The sequence below is a fragment of the Rhinatrema bivittatum genome, chromosome 5 (assembly GCF_901001135.1).
Source record: "Rhinatrema bivittatum chromosome 5, aRhiBiv1.1, whole genome shotgun sequence".
Taxonomy (NCBI): Eukaryota; Metazoa; Chordata; class Amphibia; order Gymnophiona; family Rhinatrematidae; genus Rhinatrema; species Rhinatrema bivittatum.
Window position 1 is genome coordinate 314,975,562 of NC_042619.1, and position 17,815 is coordinate 314,993,376.

At 40.9% G+C, this 17,815-nt stretch overlaps 1 protein-coding gene across 4 annotated transcripts in view; it reads right to left on the reverse strand.

The window, feature by feature from the left end:
- FRMPD4 (FERM and PDZ domain containing 4) overlaps positions 1–17,815 on the reverse strand; it is a 1,001,692-nt gene that overhangs the window by 654,958 nt on the left and 328,919 nt on the right. For 2 of the 4 annotated variants that reach the window (XM_029604342.1, XM_029604346.1), the window contains exon 2: positions 10,668–10,789. The exons of the other annotated variants lie outside the window; for them this stretch is intronic. In XM_029604342.1, the coding sequence (XP_029460202.1) occupies positions 10,668–10,789 (122 nt within the window). The remainder of the gene's footprint in view (positions 1–10,667; positions 10,790–17,815) is intronic. 4 annotated transcript variants of the gene reach the window in all.

Genomic DNA, 17,815 nt, shown 5'->3' on the forward strand with positions numbered 1-17,815 from the left:
CCTTGCTGAGGACGTCCAAGTTGGGGGCTGGGCCGAGGTTTCCCACCGCAGCCCTTTTAGGAATCTGACTTGGCCGCGCGCGTGCCTGCCTAAGGAGGCAGGGCCCAGGAGGAAGTCTGCGGCATCTCCCTCGTGGGGAGGATGCCACGGCAAGGCCCCGGAGCAGCCTGCATTGGAGAGGTGTGGACGGGGGTTGACGCCGGCATCTGCCGGTGAAGGTAGAAGGGACCCGGCTGCGGTGGCCTTTGGCCAAGATTCCCATCACTAGAAAGGTTGAGACACAGAGGAGGCTATTGCAGCCGAAGAAAGGAAGGAAAGAGAGAAGGCCAGCAGCTGAAGGAAATAAAGGCGAGAGAGAGGCCCAGGTAGAGCCACTGGTGGTAGAGAGAGGCCTTGGCATGAGGAAGTGTGTTGTGTGCGAGAGCATGTGTAGCAGGACGCGTGGGAAGAAAAGGCCATGCTGCATGGAACAGCAGTGGCAGCATCGGCCTCAAGCAGCAGCGCAAGCCTGGAGCAAAATCAGAAGAAGCCAGCGATCAGCAGGGGAGGCAGCAGCGTTAACCCCCATGGTCAATGGGATTCTTCTTCCTTGGGCCATGGGGGTTGGAGGAGGCTGCTGCAACTACCATTTATGCTTTTGGGAAGGGAGGGAGTGGGAGTGAGACAGTCAACCAGCCAGTGTATAAGTGAGAGAGAGAGCATGTGTGTGATTAAGAGCTTGTGTGTAAGTGAGAAAGAAAGAACATGCATGTGATCGAAAGGCTATGTGTAAGAAAGAGAGAGAGAGAGAAAGAGAGAGCATTGTGTGATTGAAGAACTGGTGAGGAAGGTGACATGTATGTATGTATGTATGTATGTATGTGTGAGAGAGCCTGGTCGGGAAGATGATTGGGCTGTGAGATACAGAAACCGGTCCTGAAGGTGTGACTGGGGTGTGTGTTTGTGTGAGCGAAAGAGACAAAGACTGGTTTTGGTTCCTAAGGAAGAGGACCATGAGAACAGAGCTTCAGCAGCCACTGCTGCTTCTGGTGGGTACTATTGGCCTGCAAGGAAAGGAGTAGGAAAGCTGCTGGAGAGGGTAAGTTAAGGTGGCTTTTTAAGTTCATTTGTCTTGCTTGACTGTCAGTTTAATTACTGGGTATTATGAGATGTGTCTGCTGTTTTGAAATATTTTATTAGTGTTTGAGTAACCCTTGAAGTTCAATTTTCTTTATGACTCCTTGTGTCTGAAACCTGCACTTTGATTCCCAACCCAGTATCAGAAATGAATCCACACGCTCTTTAGTGGGTAACAGTTTTATCTTTACTGGAATGAATGACTGAAATAAATCTGTTCACTTCCTAAGCATCTGCATTTGTCATATAAACACATGTATATAGTACAAGAGAAAACTCAACTTTGTCATAAACTCATGTTAAGTATTTCAACCAGAATCAGCATGTGATATAGCATCCGACCTTAAGCAGTCTCTGAACAAGCAAAGTCCCAGATTGTATCCTACTGTGTGTCCATTTGAATTTAGAGCTGAAGAGGGCGTCAGTACTGCTCTTTGCTTCAACTGTCAAATCCACAATACAGCAGCCTCTATCCGAAAGAAGAGCTTCAAATCCTGACAGGGCACAGTTCAACTACTCCCAAGTCGTCCACAGCAGGGTTCCAGAAAAGAGAACCTTAATCAGCACAGATAATATTTATTAGTTCAGAGCAGGGCAGGAACTCTGTTCAGGCTGAGCAGTGATCTGTTCGCACATGCTCAATACAATCCAATTTTGAATCTCCTTTCCCCACCCCCTCAGCTCTTAAAGAGACAGCACTCTATTGTCAGTCTTTTCATGTCACAATGATGATTCAACATTTCTCTGCCTTAGTTCCTAGAGGTATGTTACATTTGGATAATTTTTAATCATTTTAAGAGGTTTTTAATTGTTAGATGTTTTGTTCATCAGCTCTTTTGAAACATTTATTAGTATAGCTTTACAATTATTTTTGTGTGGGGCTCTATAGCAGCTTGGCTTATTCTGTTTTCCTAATAGGAGGTGTATTAGTGTTTAGGACCTGGTTAAATATTTGTAGTGTTGCCTTTGAATAGATAGAGTTGATACTGTTTGAGTGCATGCCATAATACAGGTGTAACTTTGTGCGGGTTAGTTTGTGTGCATTATTGCAGATCCTGGGACTATGGGGCCGATGCAATAAAGTCGCGTAGAAAGCAGGGGCTGAACAGTCAGTGCCCGCTCTCTTAACGCGAGCATGGTGCCCCAAAGGGGGGGGCGCCATGCAATATTTAAATTAGGGGTCATGTTAGCAAGGATGCGCTAGGGTCGCTAAAACCTGACGTCAGTCTTCGTGACCGCCGTACGACAGTAAGGGAAATTGACGCCGATAAACCGTACAGAGGGACAGGAGGCAATAAAACTGTCAGCGAGAAGCGCACCGAGCCGGCAAAAAAAAAAAAAAAAAAAAAAATTGCACAGCGGCACCTGGTTGGGGCACACGCCGCCCTCCGGATCCCAGCGGCGCTAACTTTCCTGCAGCACTGACACTGCCAGCAAGGTGAAGCAGAGGTTGCTAAAAAAACAATGCCCAGTTTATCGGTGTCGGTTTCCCTTACTGCCGTACGGCAGACACGAAAACCGACGTCGGGTTTTAACGGCATTGGTTTTAGTGACCGGGCGTATGGCAGTCATGAAAACTGACGCCGTTAAACTTGGCGTTGGTTTTTGTGATGGCCCAATCGTCAATTTTTTTTCTTTTATTTATTTTTCTTTTTATTCTTTTTTTGATGCGTACATCTATTGAAAGTTAAATGTGCGTCGGAGATGCACATTTTTCTTTTTGCATCGGCAGTGAATGCTTAACAACCTCATTCACATGCATTTGCAAGTGAAGAGCGCTATAACATTCACTCCATGTTAGACGCGCGTTGAATAGGCGCTAATCCCCTTATTGCATTAGGGGATTGATTAGCGCCTATTTTACACGCATCTAACTGCACACTAAGAGTGCGCTCGGCTCAGCACACCATATTGCATCGGCCCCTATGTAAGGTGCTATATTTCTCTTTCCATTTCTCCTGGTTTGCACTGCATGCAGAATGGCTGTTTTGGGTTTCCATTCCAACTTCTGTCTCTATTTGTAATTTGTGGTCTTTCTGTACTTGCTGAAGGTCATTTGTGTGTGTGTGTGTGTGTGGCCGAGGTGAGATATTTACCTGTAGGCAAGAAAAATACCTCACCTTATTTGTTGTGTTTTCTCAATTGGACGTGCATTGTTGGTGAACTGCTGTCTATTTATAAGCAGGGCTATTGTGCCTGGAAATAGAGGAAGCTTGCATTGCTGTTAATGAGAACACCAGAATATCTTTATTTGTATGATGAGTTGTACAGGGAATATTCTCGTTCTGCTTTAAACCCATTGCTGAGGGCTGTGAAATACAGAAACCGGTCCTGAAGGTCCAGCGGTGGAGATAGGTCCCTGTGGATGCAAAGTGTACATTAACATTTAGTCTTGTGACTGTCATGTTTCAGTATGTCATGCATGTGAGAACTATCTATCAGGTGTGATCTGACAGACAAAAGGTTGAGAACCACTGGTCTAGGCAGTTTACATATAAAAACATATATAAATAAATCATAACAGATAAAATGATAAAACAGACTTTAAATGTAAATGATAAAATAATCTAAATAATATGAGGTAGAAAAAAACTATAGTCGGAAAGTAAAACTGAAACAAAATATAGATTAGCAAAGTTAAGACGAACATCATAATATGACAGAATTAGTAAAACGGAAGATGGGGAGCAATTATTCAGGGTATTCAAGATTGAAGGCAATGGCACATAGATAGGTTTTTCATTTTTTTTCTGAATTCTTTAGGGTTAGTTATGAGTGTCATTGGTATAGAATTCCAGAGCAGGGGGCCTACACAGAGAAGGCACATTTTCTACTGATATCTAGTCTTCTGATTTTGACTGTCGGGACTTCAAGAAGGAATTTATCGGTAGATCTTAGATGATGCCGGGACTGGTAAATACTAAATGAGGTGCACAACCAGATGGACAAGGGGTTATGAATTTTGAAGAATACATTATATTGAATACATTGTTTGGTAGGTAACCAATGAAGATTGAGAAGTACAGGGGAGATGTGTTCATTTTACTTAGTGTTCCTTAACAGGCGAGATGCAGAATTTTGTATAAGTTGGAGTGGACGGATAGTTGTTTCAGGGAGGCCAACATATAAAGAGTTGCAATAATCTAATCCCAAGAGAATAATGGCTTGAAGTACAGTTCTCAAGTATGTTGGAAATAAAAGGGGTTTTAAACATTTTAAGAAATTCAGTTTGTAAAACTAGGTTTTTACTAATTTGGATATATTTTCTGCCATACATAACAGAGTCAACAATGGTGCCTAGTTTCATGCATGAGTGACAATAGGAAAAGATGCGAGCTGGGCCACAAGGGGTGTTTGGGATGGTTGACAGATGTATCAGTTAGGTTTTTCCAGCCTTTAGTTTTAGTCTATTATGAGATAACCAAGTTTTTATAGTTTCTAAGTAAAGAATGGTTAATGAAAAAGTATGGTTCCAAGAGGAGGTGTAAGGGATAATTAGTTGGATGTCATCTGCGTAGATCTTGAAATCGATGCCTAAACCAGTCAATATGTGGCATAGTGGGGGAAGATAGATATTAAATAGCAAGCAGATAAACAGGATCCTTGGGGGACTATGGTTGTAGTGGTATACTATTCAGAATGATGAAAATCTAGATGAATTTGTCGGGGATGATTGGATATAAAAAAGGCAAACCATCGAAGAACATTGTCTCGTAGTCCTATGTATTCTATACTAGCAAGAAGCAAGAATATATTCAGATAATTGATGGAGAATGCTAGATTTGATGATTTTAGCGAGGGTTAACAGAGAGGGAATTGGATAAAGTTTAGTAAGCTCAAACGGGTCAGTTGTCTTTTTCTTGGGTATGGGTTTGACAGAGGTTTGTTTGAGAATGTCTGGAAATGCACCTGTGTAAGTGATAGATTGACTAATTGCACTATGGATGGTGCAAAAAAGATTTGGCAGTCTTTTAACTGTTGGCTTGGGCAGGGGTTATAAGGAGAATTAGACACTTTCAGTTTTGTGAGTAAGCAGGATACCGTGGAGGCATCATTTTCTGAAAAAGTAATCCAAGAGCACAACAGCAAGGGAAGGTTTATTTTTGGAATTGGCAGATGTAGAAATTCTGAGGAGATTTTGAGTACTTTTTCTTGGAAGTGATATGTAATTTTAGAGCATAAGTCATTTGAGATATTGGAATGGGAAGCAGTTCTTTGTGATGTTAATGATTTTATGATATTGAATAGTTGGATTATTTATTTGTTTGTTGGGGTTTTTTTATACCGTTATTCGGCAATGCCATCATAACAGTTGATAAAATAGTGCGTCAATCAGTTTACATTCATTAAACAATTATCGTTGGCCATTTTGATTTTGTCTGCATAACAAGTTTTTTTTGCAGAATCCAGTTCCGACATTTTACAGAATTTACCAAGAAAACGGAAGTTTGTAAAATAAAAAATCATATATAGGCCTTCTGGATGCTAAAATGTATTTGCTAAATAGCTTTTATGTATTTATTTATGTATTTTATATTATATGTAATTGCAGTCAATGAAGTAAAACAAGATAAGTTTTTCTTTTTACAATTAGATATTTATGAAAGCAGTGCTCTGTCACCCTTCTCCAGTGGGACAGTGCAAACATGTCAGTGCATAAGGCAAAATTGAATTCTAATATTACAACAGTCTATCATTTTTCTCCAAATTAATGTTTGCTGTTCTGTTTTACATAGATTTCCTTTGTCTTTCTTTATAAATTTACTTAATCTCCTCAACTGAATTTGTTTCTCCTTCTGTTTGGCTAATTGGGTTGAGGGTAGGGGACAAGGCCATTAATCTACATCATTCTCTACTGAAACCTTGACTCGACCATTGCAATATATAGAACACAATGAGAAGTACTTCCCTACCCATTACAGCACCACCCTCAGGGACATTGTGAGACAATATTTATAAGCCATAATCATGAGGAACAATTTAAGTTATTCCACAATACCTATCAACCAGTGGTGGATTAAGACTCTTTGGGGCTCCTAGGCACCAAGAGTTAGGGAGGCCTGCTCCCATAAGTTGACTGCTATGTAGGGTATATAACAGTCAACCTACAGGAGTGGAAGCCCTATAATCTTGGGAGACACCTAAGCATATGCCTACTGTTTTTTTTTACTGAGGAATTGGGCACAGCTATCAACTTAATATTTTTATTTTCACAGGTCATATAACTAATAATTTAAAAATCCCAGCTACTTAGTGATCCAAAACAATATCAATAATAAATTGGGGAATCATCAACTCATGCTGGCTGCCCCACAATGCACAATCCCCCCAAAAAAGCCTTCAATAACACAATTATCTCTTTAAAATCTAAACTATAATAAAAATACGTAGCAAAATCCTATTTACACATATCTAGGAATATACGGTAAGTCATAAAATCTACTCATTGCTAAAAAATTCACTTTAGAATGCCCTAATATAAGCATGTTTGATAATTAAAACTTTTCTTAAAGGAAAGCTAAGGCTATTTTTTCTTTGAACCCATCAAACAGGACCACATCTCAAGGCTAAAAATGTAATTAAATTGTAATTTCAATATACAATGTACAGACCACCTTTTCATGGAAACCAGTACAAACCAGTACAACAAATACTAACAAGAAAATAATGCAAACAAGAAAATAAAATAGAAAGCATGAAAATGCAAGCAGAGTACTAACACAATTTATAAAAAGGGTTCCAGGGATGATCTGAGAAACTATAGACTGGTGAGCCTGATATCAGTGTCGGGCAAAATGGTAAAAGCTATTCTTAAAAACAAAATTACTGACCATATACTGTATATAGACCTGGATTAATGGAGGAGAGTCAACATGGTTTTTGCAAAGAGAAGTCTTGCCTTACAAATCTTTTTTTTGAAGGAGTAAATAAACATGCGGATAAAGGTGAATTGGTTGATATAGGGTATTTGGATTTTTAGAAGGCATTTGATAAATTCCCTCATGAGAGATTCCTCAGGAAATTGGGAGGTCAAAAGATAGGCACTAGTTTCCTATTGTGGATTAGAAGACAGGAAACAGAGGGTAGGACTAAATGGTCAGTTTTCCAAATGGAGAAAAGTAACCCAGGGTAGGGACCTGTGCTATTCAGCATATTCATAAAAGATTTGAAAAAGGGAACAGCAAATGAAATAACCAAATTTTCAGATGACAAAAAATTGTTTGGAGTCATTAAAACAGGACCGGATTGTGAAAAACTGCAGAAAGACATTGTGAGACTAGGAGACTGGGCATGACAGATGTAATTTAATGTGGACAAGTGTGAAATAGGGCACATAGGAAACAATAATCCTAACCTCAGATTCACAACGCTGGGTATTGTGGTAGAAATTGCCACCCAGGAATAGAACCTTGGAGTCCTTGTGGATAATAACTTGAAATCTTTGGCTCAGTTTGCGACGATTGTCAAAAAAGCAAATACAGTTTACAGTTAATTAAAAATTTCTTAATCGCCAAAGACTCTAGACGATTTACAATAAAGCATACATAATTAAAACAAAATAAAAAAACAGAACACAAATAGAAGAAACATTAATTAAAACTGTTCATCAAACCAGCTCAAGAAATTTTCATAGAGAACACCAAGCTCAAGAAAAAGCCAACTAAAAAAAAAAGTCTTAAGTCCTGCTCTAAAGGTATTTGTCTCTAGCCCAAGCTCTGAATTTAAGAAATTTCAGAACTGTGGAGTAACCCTTGTCTCATGGAGCCATGGATGTTTATTGTTGTGATTCTGCTTGCCATGCAGCCTCCCAACCACTGGAAGTCCTCCAGAAGCTGCTCTTACCCTCTTTTCAGCTTTTGTCTCAGTGACCTCATGATTCAGCAAATCCTTGACTATTTAGCCCTGCCTCCATTTACACACTTGGCCTTGTCATTGAGTCTGCTTGGCTCCTTGCTTGGCCCCTCATATTTGTATAACTTGTGACTCTCTGTAACCTTCTGCCTTGTGGCTTTCCTAAGCCTTCTTATCTATGTATACCTTGTGGCTCTCTGTAGCCTCCTGCCTTGTGGCTTTCCTAAGCCTTCTTGTTTCCCAGTTTACCTTGTGTCTTCCCTAAGCCTTCCCATTTCCAAACTTGCCTTGTGGCTTCCCTAAGCCTTCCCGTTTCAAGCTTGCTGTTAGGCGCCCCACCCGTGGTCGTCCCGTGCACGGGACCACTCACCTTCTGGGTCACACAGCTGGTTCCGGTCCTGTCTCCCTCGCGGCCCTTGCAATTCCAGCTAGGCCCCGGTGTCCTGCGGTGGCGGTCACCAGGCCTTCAATCGTGCGCCGAGCCTCATGCCAGGCCTCGGCATCTCAGCAGCTAGCCACGCCCCTATGCGTGTGCGCGCGGACCAGCCGCCTTGATGTAGGTTCCAGGACGGGGCCTAGTTCTACGGCACACCTGATTGAACTCATGTTATAAAGAAGTTCCTGGCCTGGTCGGTTTGTTCTTGAGATTGCCCTTGCTCATGTTCCTAGTCTTGTTCCAGGATCCTTCTGTTCCAGTTCCGTTCCTGCTTGTACCTGCTTCCTTGCCTGTGTTCGTTGTTCGTCTCCCTGGTCTTACCTCGGACTGACTTTTTGGTAAAGACCTCAGCTTGTTCCTGACCTGCCTGCCTGCCACCTGCCAAAGATCTCAGCTTGTTCCTGACCTGCCTGCCTGCCACCTGCCAAAGACCTCAGCTTGTTCCTGACCTGCCTGTCTGCCACCTGCCAAAGACCTCAGCTTGTTCCTGACCTGCCTGCCGCCTGCCAAAGACCTCAGCTTGTTCCTGACCTACCTGCTTGCCTGCCGCCTGCCAAAGACCTCAGCCTGTTCCTGACTTGTCTGCCTGACTGTCACCTGCCCTAGACCTCAGCATGCTCTTCGACCTTGACTGACCTCTGGATCTTGACCCTTGCTTCGTTGACCACTTCTCGGACTGATTCTTGGACTTGACCTTGCTCGCCTGACCTCGTTTGATTCTGGCTCTGTCCCTAGCCTTGTCGTCTCCAACACTCTTCTGGTTCACTTATCTCCAACCTGTTTCCAGCCTCGAACCCGATAGCACTCTTCCAGTCCCTGTGGACATGCTGGATTCAGACTCTCCCAGCAGACCCTGCGAGGCCCACCTAAGTCCCAGTGGCCCGGGTCCCTACAGGCTCCTCCCAGGGGGACCTCAGGCTTCCAGTGGTGAAGATCCACACTGCCTCTGTCTCCTTCAGTGCTCCACCCCTGTGGTCAGTTCCCATACTGCCTCAGGCCAGGGTTCCACCCCTGAGCGCAATACATGCCTTGTGGTTTCCCTATCCCTTCCTGTCTTGAGCTTGCTCCCTGGCTCCCAAGCCTCCTGTCTCGAGCTTGCTCCCAGCGGCTTCCCTAAGCCTTTGTCTAGTTTGCCCTCTGGCTCTCTAGCCTTCTGTCCCAAGCTTGCCAGTATTAGTAACCTCTGTCTTGTTCCATGATTCCAGTGTTTCATCCCTGATCTTGGTTCCTGCCTGAGCTCCAGACCCACCAGACATCAGCCTCCAGCCCTGCATCTCAAATCCACTCTGGTTTCTGTCTCCAGTCCTATCTGACATCATTCTGTAGCCCTGCAATCTGCCTCTGTCTCCAGCCCTGCAGCCTGCATCCCCAGGCTTGTTCATCTTCATCTGAGCTTGCTCCTCCCCCTCCGAATTCCAGTCCAGATTTAGTCTTAGGTCTCCTTGCTTGTTTAAGCCCTGCCAGCCACCAGAACCCAAAGGCTCAATCTGTAGGGAAGGTGGCTGGTGTAAACCAAAGATCTCCTAGTCTAGTCTACCCCTAGAGTCCTGGACTGTTCCCTTGGGTGTTCCCCAGCCAAGCTGGGTCCTCAGCCCTATCATTTATGAGATGGAACCTCATGCAACCCTCTGTTTTGAGATCTTAAATTATGTGTAGGAATATAAACCTTCAACAAAGCATTAAACCATGGGAAGGAGATCAACCTAGCAGCTGCATTCTGTAGGAGCTGAAGAGTGTCAAAGCCACAGCAGAGAGAACCAAATAAACCACATTACACTAATCAAGTGAGGTAGAATTAAGGCTTGGATGACTGAGCAAAAGTCATTGGCATTGAGTAGTGGTTTTAAGCCGTAACTTTAATAAGCCAGATCTAATGGTTTCCTTAATTTGATCATGAAAGCATAGTTTGGAATTGATCCAGATGCCCTTTTTACCTTATGAGAAATCATAATAGCACATTATTACAACATAATGTAGCGAAGATATCTGCAGTAGTAGAGGGTTATAAGCTCAACAGATCAGCAAGATTTAGAGACAGTTTTTTAAGACTCATTCAGTAGTTAATAGTAGACATATATAGAGATAACAACTGTGAGGTATCTTCCCAGGAAGATTGACATTCAAAATAAAACTGAATATCATCTGCATAAATTTGGTATCCCACACCGAGGCCTGCAAGAAGCTTACCAATAGGGGCTATATAGATATTGAAAGTAAAGCAGATAAAGCAGAGCCTTGCAGAACCCCGGTGAGGATAGCTTACCATGAAGAGCAACAAGAATTAATTCTGATTTTATGTGATCTCTTGGATAGGTAGGACCTGAAGCAAGACAGAACAAATCCATCTAAGCTGATCTTTTCAGGTGGAATAAAAGGATGGCCCATCTGAAAAAGAATAGAGAAGAGTGACAAAAGTAATAAAAAGTACAGAAAAGCTCCTTTATGGAGAAATAGTAAGAACATAAGAACATGCCATACTGGGTCAGACCAAGGGTCCATCAAGCCCAGCATCCTGTTTCCAATAGTGGCCAATCCAGGCCATAAGAACCTGGCAAGTACCCAAAAACTAAGTCTATTCCATGTTACCATTGCTAATGGCAGTGGCTATTTTCTAAGTCAACTTAATTAATAGCAGGTAATGGACTTCTCCTCCAAAAACTTATCCAATCCTTTTTTAAACACAGGTATACTAACTGCTGTTACAGAAAGGGGGGCCTTGAGAGACTTTAGCCCTCTGTTATGTGCACGCAGGTTTTGGCTAGACGGAGCAAAAGATGCCATGAGCAGCTGCTGCTCGAGAATAGATGTGTGCCCTTGGACCTCGGTGAACCCAGAGAGGAGATCCAGGGAACACCAAGGCTGGTGAGACGGATCCGTGTCTGGGTCGAGACCAAGCTCAAGCCCCTGCTGACCTATTGCCAGAAGATGTGGTCAAGGCATCTGACATAATAAGGTTCAAAAGAGGATTGGACAAGTTCCTGAAGTAAAAGTCCATAAACAGTTATTAGTCAGGTAGATCTTGGAAATCCAGCACTTTTCTCTGGGAGTGAGATACAATAAGTAGATCAAATATTGGTGATATGCTGGTTATTGGTGTTCCAGAATTGGCCATGGCCACTGTCGGAGTTAAATGCTGGGTTTGATAGACCTTGGTCTGATCCAGCCTGGCACTTCTTAATTTTCTTACAGATAATCATAAAACCTATATAAATAAATGTTTCTTACAACTCACAGTACACTCCCAAACATGCAGTTTGGATAGTCCCACAAATAAATATAATTATCCACAAATAAAAGATTCCGGTAAGCACCATGCCACTCATTTCAATAAGTCTTAACACAAAACCTCTTTACTAAAATAACCCTTAATAATTTTTCAAAATGGCAGCTACTCCTGCTTACAGTCAATTTCCCTCTATAATTTATGTTCTTATTCCAAATAATGGGGATTGCAATCAAAAATCTGTCTCTGATTCTCATGCATTTGCATACCTGCAGAGAAGAAATATCAAGTAATGACTTCTGTCTGGATCCCATGTCTCTAAACGAGTGATACCAGCTCAGTTACTCAAATACAAACTTGAATTATATATTTACTGCACTGAAAGCCAATGAAGTTCTCTGAGCAGAGGCGTGATGGCTCACTCCCTATGAGATTTCCTGAATCTGACTAGTATAGACGTTTGACCCAAGTGAATGCCTGTTTTTTAAAGGATCTCTCGGAGAGTCCTAAATATAAGGTATTCCAGTAGTCCAAATGGATGATTATAGCCCTACCTAAAATGAATAACAATGTTATCCAATTGTTGAACATTCAAATTCAACAAAGGGAAGATAAAGATGATCTCTGAGGGATTCCCTGACTCAGTGCTCTGAATGTGGAAATATTTTCAGTTTGGATCTAATTGGATAGAAAACAATCTAGCCACTTTAAAACTGAGGAGTAGCCAAGTGGTTAGAGCAGTAGGCCATGAACCAGGGAAGCCAGGGCTCAAATCCCATTGATGTTCCTTGTGACCTTGTGCAAGTTATGTCACCTTCCATTGCCTCCAGTACAAAACTTACAGAATCATTTATCAAATTGTATTATGGTGTTTTTGCATGCGAAAAACGCCTTAACTCATGTGATAAGCACCACCATAACGCATGGTGTGATGCAAATCTTTAAAAGGGGAGGGACTGGGGAGGAGTCCAGGGTGGGTTTTCTGAAAAAGTTGGCTGGCTTCATGAAGCCATTATGCTGAAAATAACTATACCTTTTTCAATTGTGTTAAGTTGTGTGATGTTGTCCATTATGTCCATAACACAATTTGTGAATTTTTTAGGCTGGGGGAGGGACAGAAATGAGAGAGAGAGAGAAACTCTTGGGTGGTATCATAATAAGCAGCTATTTATGCTACTATAGAAGGCCCACCTAGTAACTCAAGGTGAGTTTTAGGTAGTAGTGTAGGGGATAGGGGCCACTTTTACATGCAGACTGAGATGTTCGAACAGAACAGTGCACTCGTGTGAAGATTTGATGTCATTCAGAGTGAGGAAACTCAAAGATGAGATTTGTACAATGTTCTCTCAACCTAGCTTGATGATACCCAGGCAGAGAGTCAATCGAGCAAAGGTGAGAAAACATTGTACAAATGTCATCTTTGTAAAAGTGGCCCCCTAACCCCTACACTACCACCTAAACTTCACCTCGAGTTACTAGGTAGGCCCTCTCTAGAGATATAAATAGCTTACTACTACAAGGGCCTTGTAGATAGTATCTATCTTTCTCAGTCTCTCTCTTTCTCTTTTTTCTCTTCCCCCCCCCCCCCCCCCCCCGTGGTAAAATGATACCTATGCAAAGCACTAATGTAGTGCACATTGGAATAAGTAGGAAATTAACATAAAACATGCACCTTTTAAATCTAGCTATCAGATTGTGAGCCCTTTGGGGACAGGGAAATATCTTAACCCTGAATGTAATCCACTTTGCAGTGGCATTTATTTATTTATTATGTATTTATTTATTTTTAATTTTTATAGACCGAAGTTCTTGTAGGAACTACAAATCAATCCGGTTTACATACAACTTTTAAATGCCCAAAGAGTAGGGGGCTTTACATAGAACAATTGAACAATAAAACAGGTACAATGAAACAATAAAACAGGTAACAATAGAACAATAACAATAATGATGGAACAAATAGAATAGATAACCAATTAAACATAGTAATATAGTAATTAAATATTATATAGAAAATAAATAAAAGAGGGATAGAGTAAATGAAATGTGAATACAGTAAATACAAAAGATGAAAGAGCTCAAAAATTTAGGTACAGTTGACAAAATCTTAATCTTAATAGCATAAAACAGTGAGAATAACCCATGATATGGGTTAAAAGACTTGATTAGGTAGCATTAGATGTCTGGGAAGGCTTGACGGAAAAGCCATGTTTTTAGCTTTTTTTTGAACTCCTGATGACTTGGTTCTAGCCTTAGATCTGGGGGGAGCGCGTTCCATTGGTGGGGCATAAAGTTGGAATATAAATAACCCCCAATATCTAATTCAGCTATTCAGTATAACAGCCATTGATCATAGACTACATTATATACACTTGAGGGGTCAAGTTATACTAAAAGTGCTGATCCCCACCCCCCACCACAATCCATATACTACCTTAAGTCATTTGTTATAGTGACCAAGACATATTTGGTGTTTTAGCCCACCCTGAATCTTGACTGATATGTATCTAATCCTGCCATTTTCTTGACTAGGCATGTGAGCTGAGTAATAACAACCCTCTCAATTAGTTTGGCCAGCAAAGGCATATTGGAAACTACCTTTTATATGCCAGTGGATTCAGGGAAGACTTTGTAAGTACCAGATGGACCAATGAGCTTTTTAAACAAGTAGGTAGATTACCTTCTGTCAGTGAAGTACTGATTATATTCTTAGCCAGTTTAGTAAATTAATTTCAGCAAGCTTAATCAGATAGGCTGGACTCTGGTTCAATTGGCATGGAGCTGCTTTAATCTTATCTAAATGTTGGCTGATCTCTTATAGAGATATGCCCCATGAAAATGACATTCATCCTTGCACAGAATTTCTTAGAAACAGCCATTAGATTATGAATTTATTCAATTGAACTATTTTAATTGTATATATTGCATTATTTTTCACACAATGATGCAAGGTCATCCAACTATATCTTTTAACTGTAGATAAGTTCAACATAGCTGAGCAAAAGGTATTTTATTAGAAAAGGGTGCCACTTTAATGCTACTAATGTCACATTTCAGCTCCTAGAATCTTTTAACAAAAGCATTATTAACCAAGAAATCTTGGCTGACATGGAAGTCAATGGATGATTCACAATGGGCATTATGTAGATGGTATCACCACCATCCTGCAATCAACACTTCTACTACTATTAGATCAGCTACTGTGTGTGTCTTCAAAATGTAATCAAGAAAAAGGCAACCTATCCTGTTTCAGCTTTTGTTAAAAAAAAAAAATAAAACAAAGGCAAAAAGCTGAGCTATCCCTTCAATGCATTGTACTCTAACTGCCAGCATAATATAGAATTTCTACAATATTATGCAGGTGCATTTCTATCTATCCAATGAAGCCTCCAGTGACTAATTAACCTGAAACAAGGTTGTCAATACAGCTTTGAAAATGTATGCATTATGCATTACATTCGCAGACAGAGAACTGTAATTACAGTTAGTTCTGCCCAACACCTATGCCAACAAAAGCCTCTTCAGCCGAATGTGCCAGTGCTACACCTCTGTGGTCTAATAAGAAGCAAGTTTTCTGCTATGGGACTCATAGTCAGACCTGAGATGTCACTGGAAAAAAAAAAAAAAGCAAACAAACAATCCCACACATCCAGTAGCAATATTAATATACTTCAATGGGACCTAGCTGCTGAACTTGGTCATTTTGCCAAACCACTTTGGCAAATAAATGGCATTTGCAATTATCCGGATCCCTGTGTACCATCCTTACAAAGGAACACACTGCACTGCAGATTTGTCATGGTTTGGCACTTTAGTTCCAAACAAGAATGAAATATGAGTACCAAGATGTAAACAAGAGCGGCACTTTAGTTAGGCTAGAGAGCAATGAGTTATGCCTAATCAATAAAACAAATGACTGAATTTCGCACAAAAAAATGTAGAGCTTTGTTCATGGCTGAAATGCTTAGACATCAAGGCGTCAAAAATAGCTTCCCTTCACTCCCATCAAAGAGACTACACTACCACCATCCCACCCATGCAGCTTTCTGCAAAAATACAGTCACCTCACGCTCTTGGAATGAGGAGCTGGGACCTGCAATTAAAAAACTAATGTGCCAACAATGAAACTACATAAAGCTCCAAAACAACAACAACAACAAATTGGCAAAGTGTCCTAGCAATTATTATAGCAATATGGAAATAAAGGTTAACAAATCAAATAAAAAAAAACACATAAAAAAATAGAACAGGGGCTACCTTTTTATTGGACTAACTTAATACATTTCTTGATTAGCTTTTCATAGCTAATACCCTCTTCCTTGGGTCAGACTAGAATGCGCAGAAGATGGTGCTACCAGAAAATGAGTGAATCATAAAAGGCATCCCACTGACAGTGAATCAAGAAATATATTGTTAGTCCCATAAAAAAGAATCACTTTATATAGTTTTTTGTTGGATCTGTTTTTATTTATTAACCTTTATTTCCTTGTATTAAGTGAACTAACACGGTAACCACACTACTTTATAGCAATAAAGTAATTGAATTCATTTTTTTGTTATTTTTCTGGCACAATTGAAAGCAGGTGTTATAAAACTACTGTAAAGTGCATCTATTACATTAAGTGGAATCTGGATTGCTCCTCATAATGAGGTAAACAACACATCCCAATAGAGCAGTAAACATCCTCTACAGAAATGTGAACGTGTGGGACGTATATTGCACACTCGTAAACCATGCAGGGTATGCTGAAGTCACACGTTTGTTTTTCTATAGGGCTGCATACTGAAAAGTTCATAACATATGCATGTATAGCACCACTTCTGGGTGTAACTATGAAGGTAGGAGCACACTCAGTATCAGGGTATGCACAGCCCCAGTAAACCCTGGCATGGATTCTCTGGAACAGGGGGGTAGGTGGGAAATAAACCTCCAGGATGCAGGGTGAGTTTCTCTTCTATGGCTATATATGTGCTAAGACTCCATGTCTCTGAGTGCCAATAAACAGGCTGCATGCATACAGTATATGGATTCCAAAACTAAAAGGTTACTGTTCAGTTTGTTTAGTACTGGCACCGAGTGCTTTTTTTTCTGGTCACATCCATAACCACTGAAACAAACCAAGTCCAAAGTGATCCTTTATTAAAAGCTAGAGGGAGAGCATTCCATGAGTAAGGATGCACAACTGAAAATGCCCACAATAATTGTTCTGCAGAGTGTAAAGACCAAGCTGGGACATATCCTTGAAGAAGTTCCTGCAGAATGATGGCTTCTCATTATAATCTTAGAGAACATTATGAAACCTTAAATTGTACTCTTAAGGCTATAGGCAGCTAATGCAATTCTTTTAAGTAGGGGATTTTACTGTATGTTCACAATGCTACACAGCAAGGCGTGGTTCTTAGGTAGTCCAGTTTACGAGGAATTGCAATAATCTATCAGGTTTAGGATTAATGTACAATTGTACATAAGTCTCCTTCCTCAAGTACATACTTAAGTTTTGATAACAAACCTAATCTAAAAAATACTGTTCTTAACACTGCCTCCACTTGAGAGTGGAGGCAGTATTTCCCGCGGTTCGTAAATTTTTTCGGCGATTTTTCACGAAGCTCATTAGTGCGCATTAACGGGCCTTACTGCGCACTACCGACGAGTTGGAGGCAAGGATCTTGTTTCCTGAGCGACCTGAAGAAACAAGGGTAAGAAGAAATTGTGATATTTTGAGATGAGGACTCAAGGGGCTAACCAACCACTACTGAAAATTTTCCGAGCTGAGAAAGAAGTTAAAGAGTTTGACCAAAGTAGAGTTTTGGATGCTTTTGTATTTGGAGCTGTTACTCAGCAGTTCCTGTGTCTGGGGATTTTCTTCTAACTGGTTATAGATCTTATGCTGGAACCCTATTCCAATTACTTAGCATTACAGGGTGAGAACCTTTTCTCCATGAATAATTGTGCAATGGAGGTGAGAAGAGAAGTAACACATAAGATGGACAAATTGACAATAATACTCATTGCCATCATATTTTTTATGAGATTTTTTATTTTTGGTATTGTGGCTTGGATCATCCTTTTTTAAGTTACAGTAAAGACTATTTCATTTGTACACCTATTACACACTCTAGAGTGGGTTTTTCCACCAGTTTACCCCTTTTTCTCTTACTAGGGGATGGAGGGATCCCTTTGTTCCTCC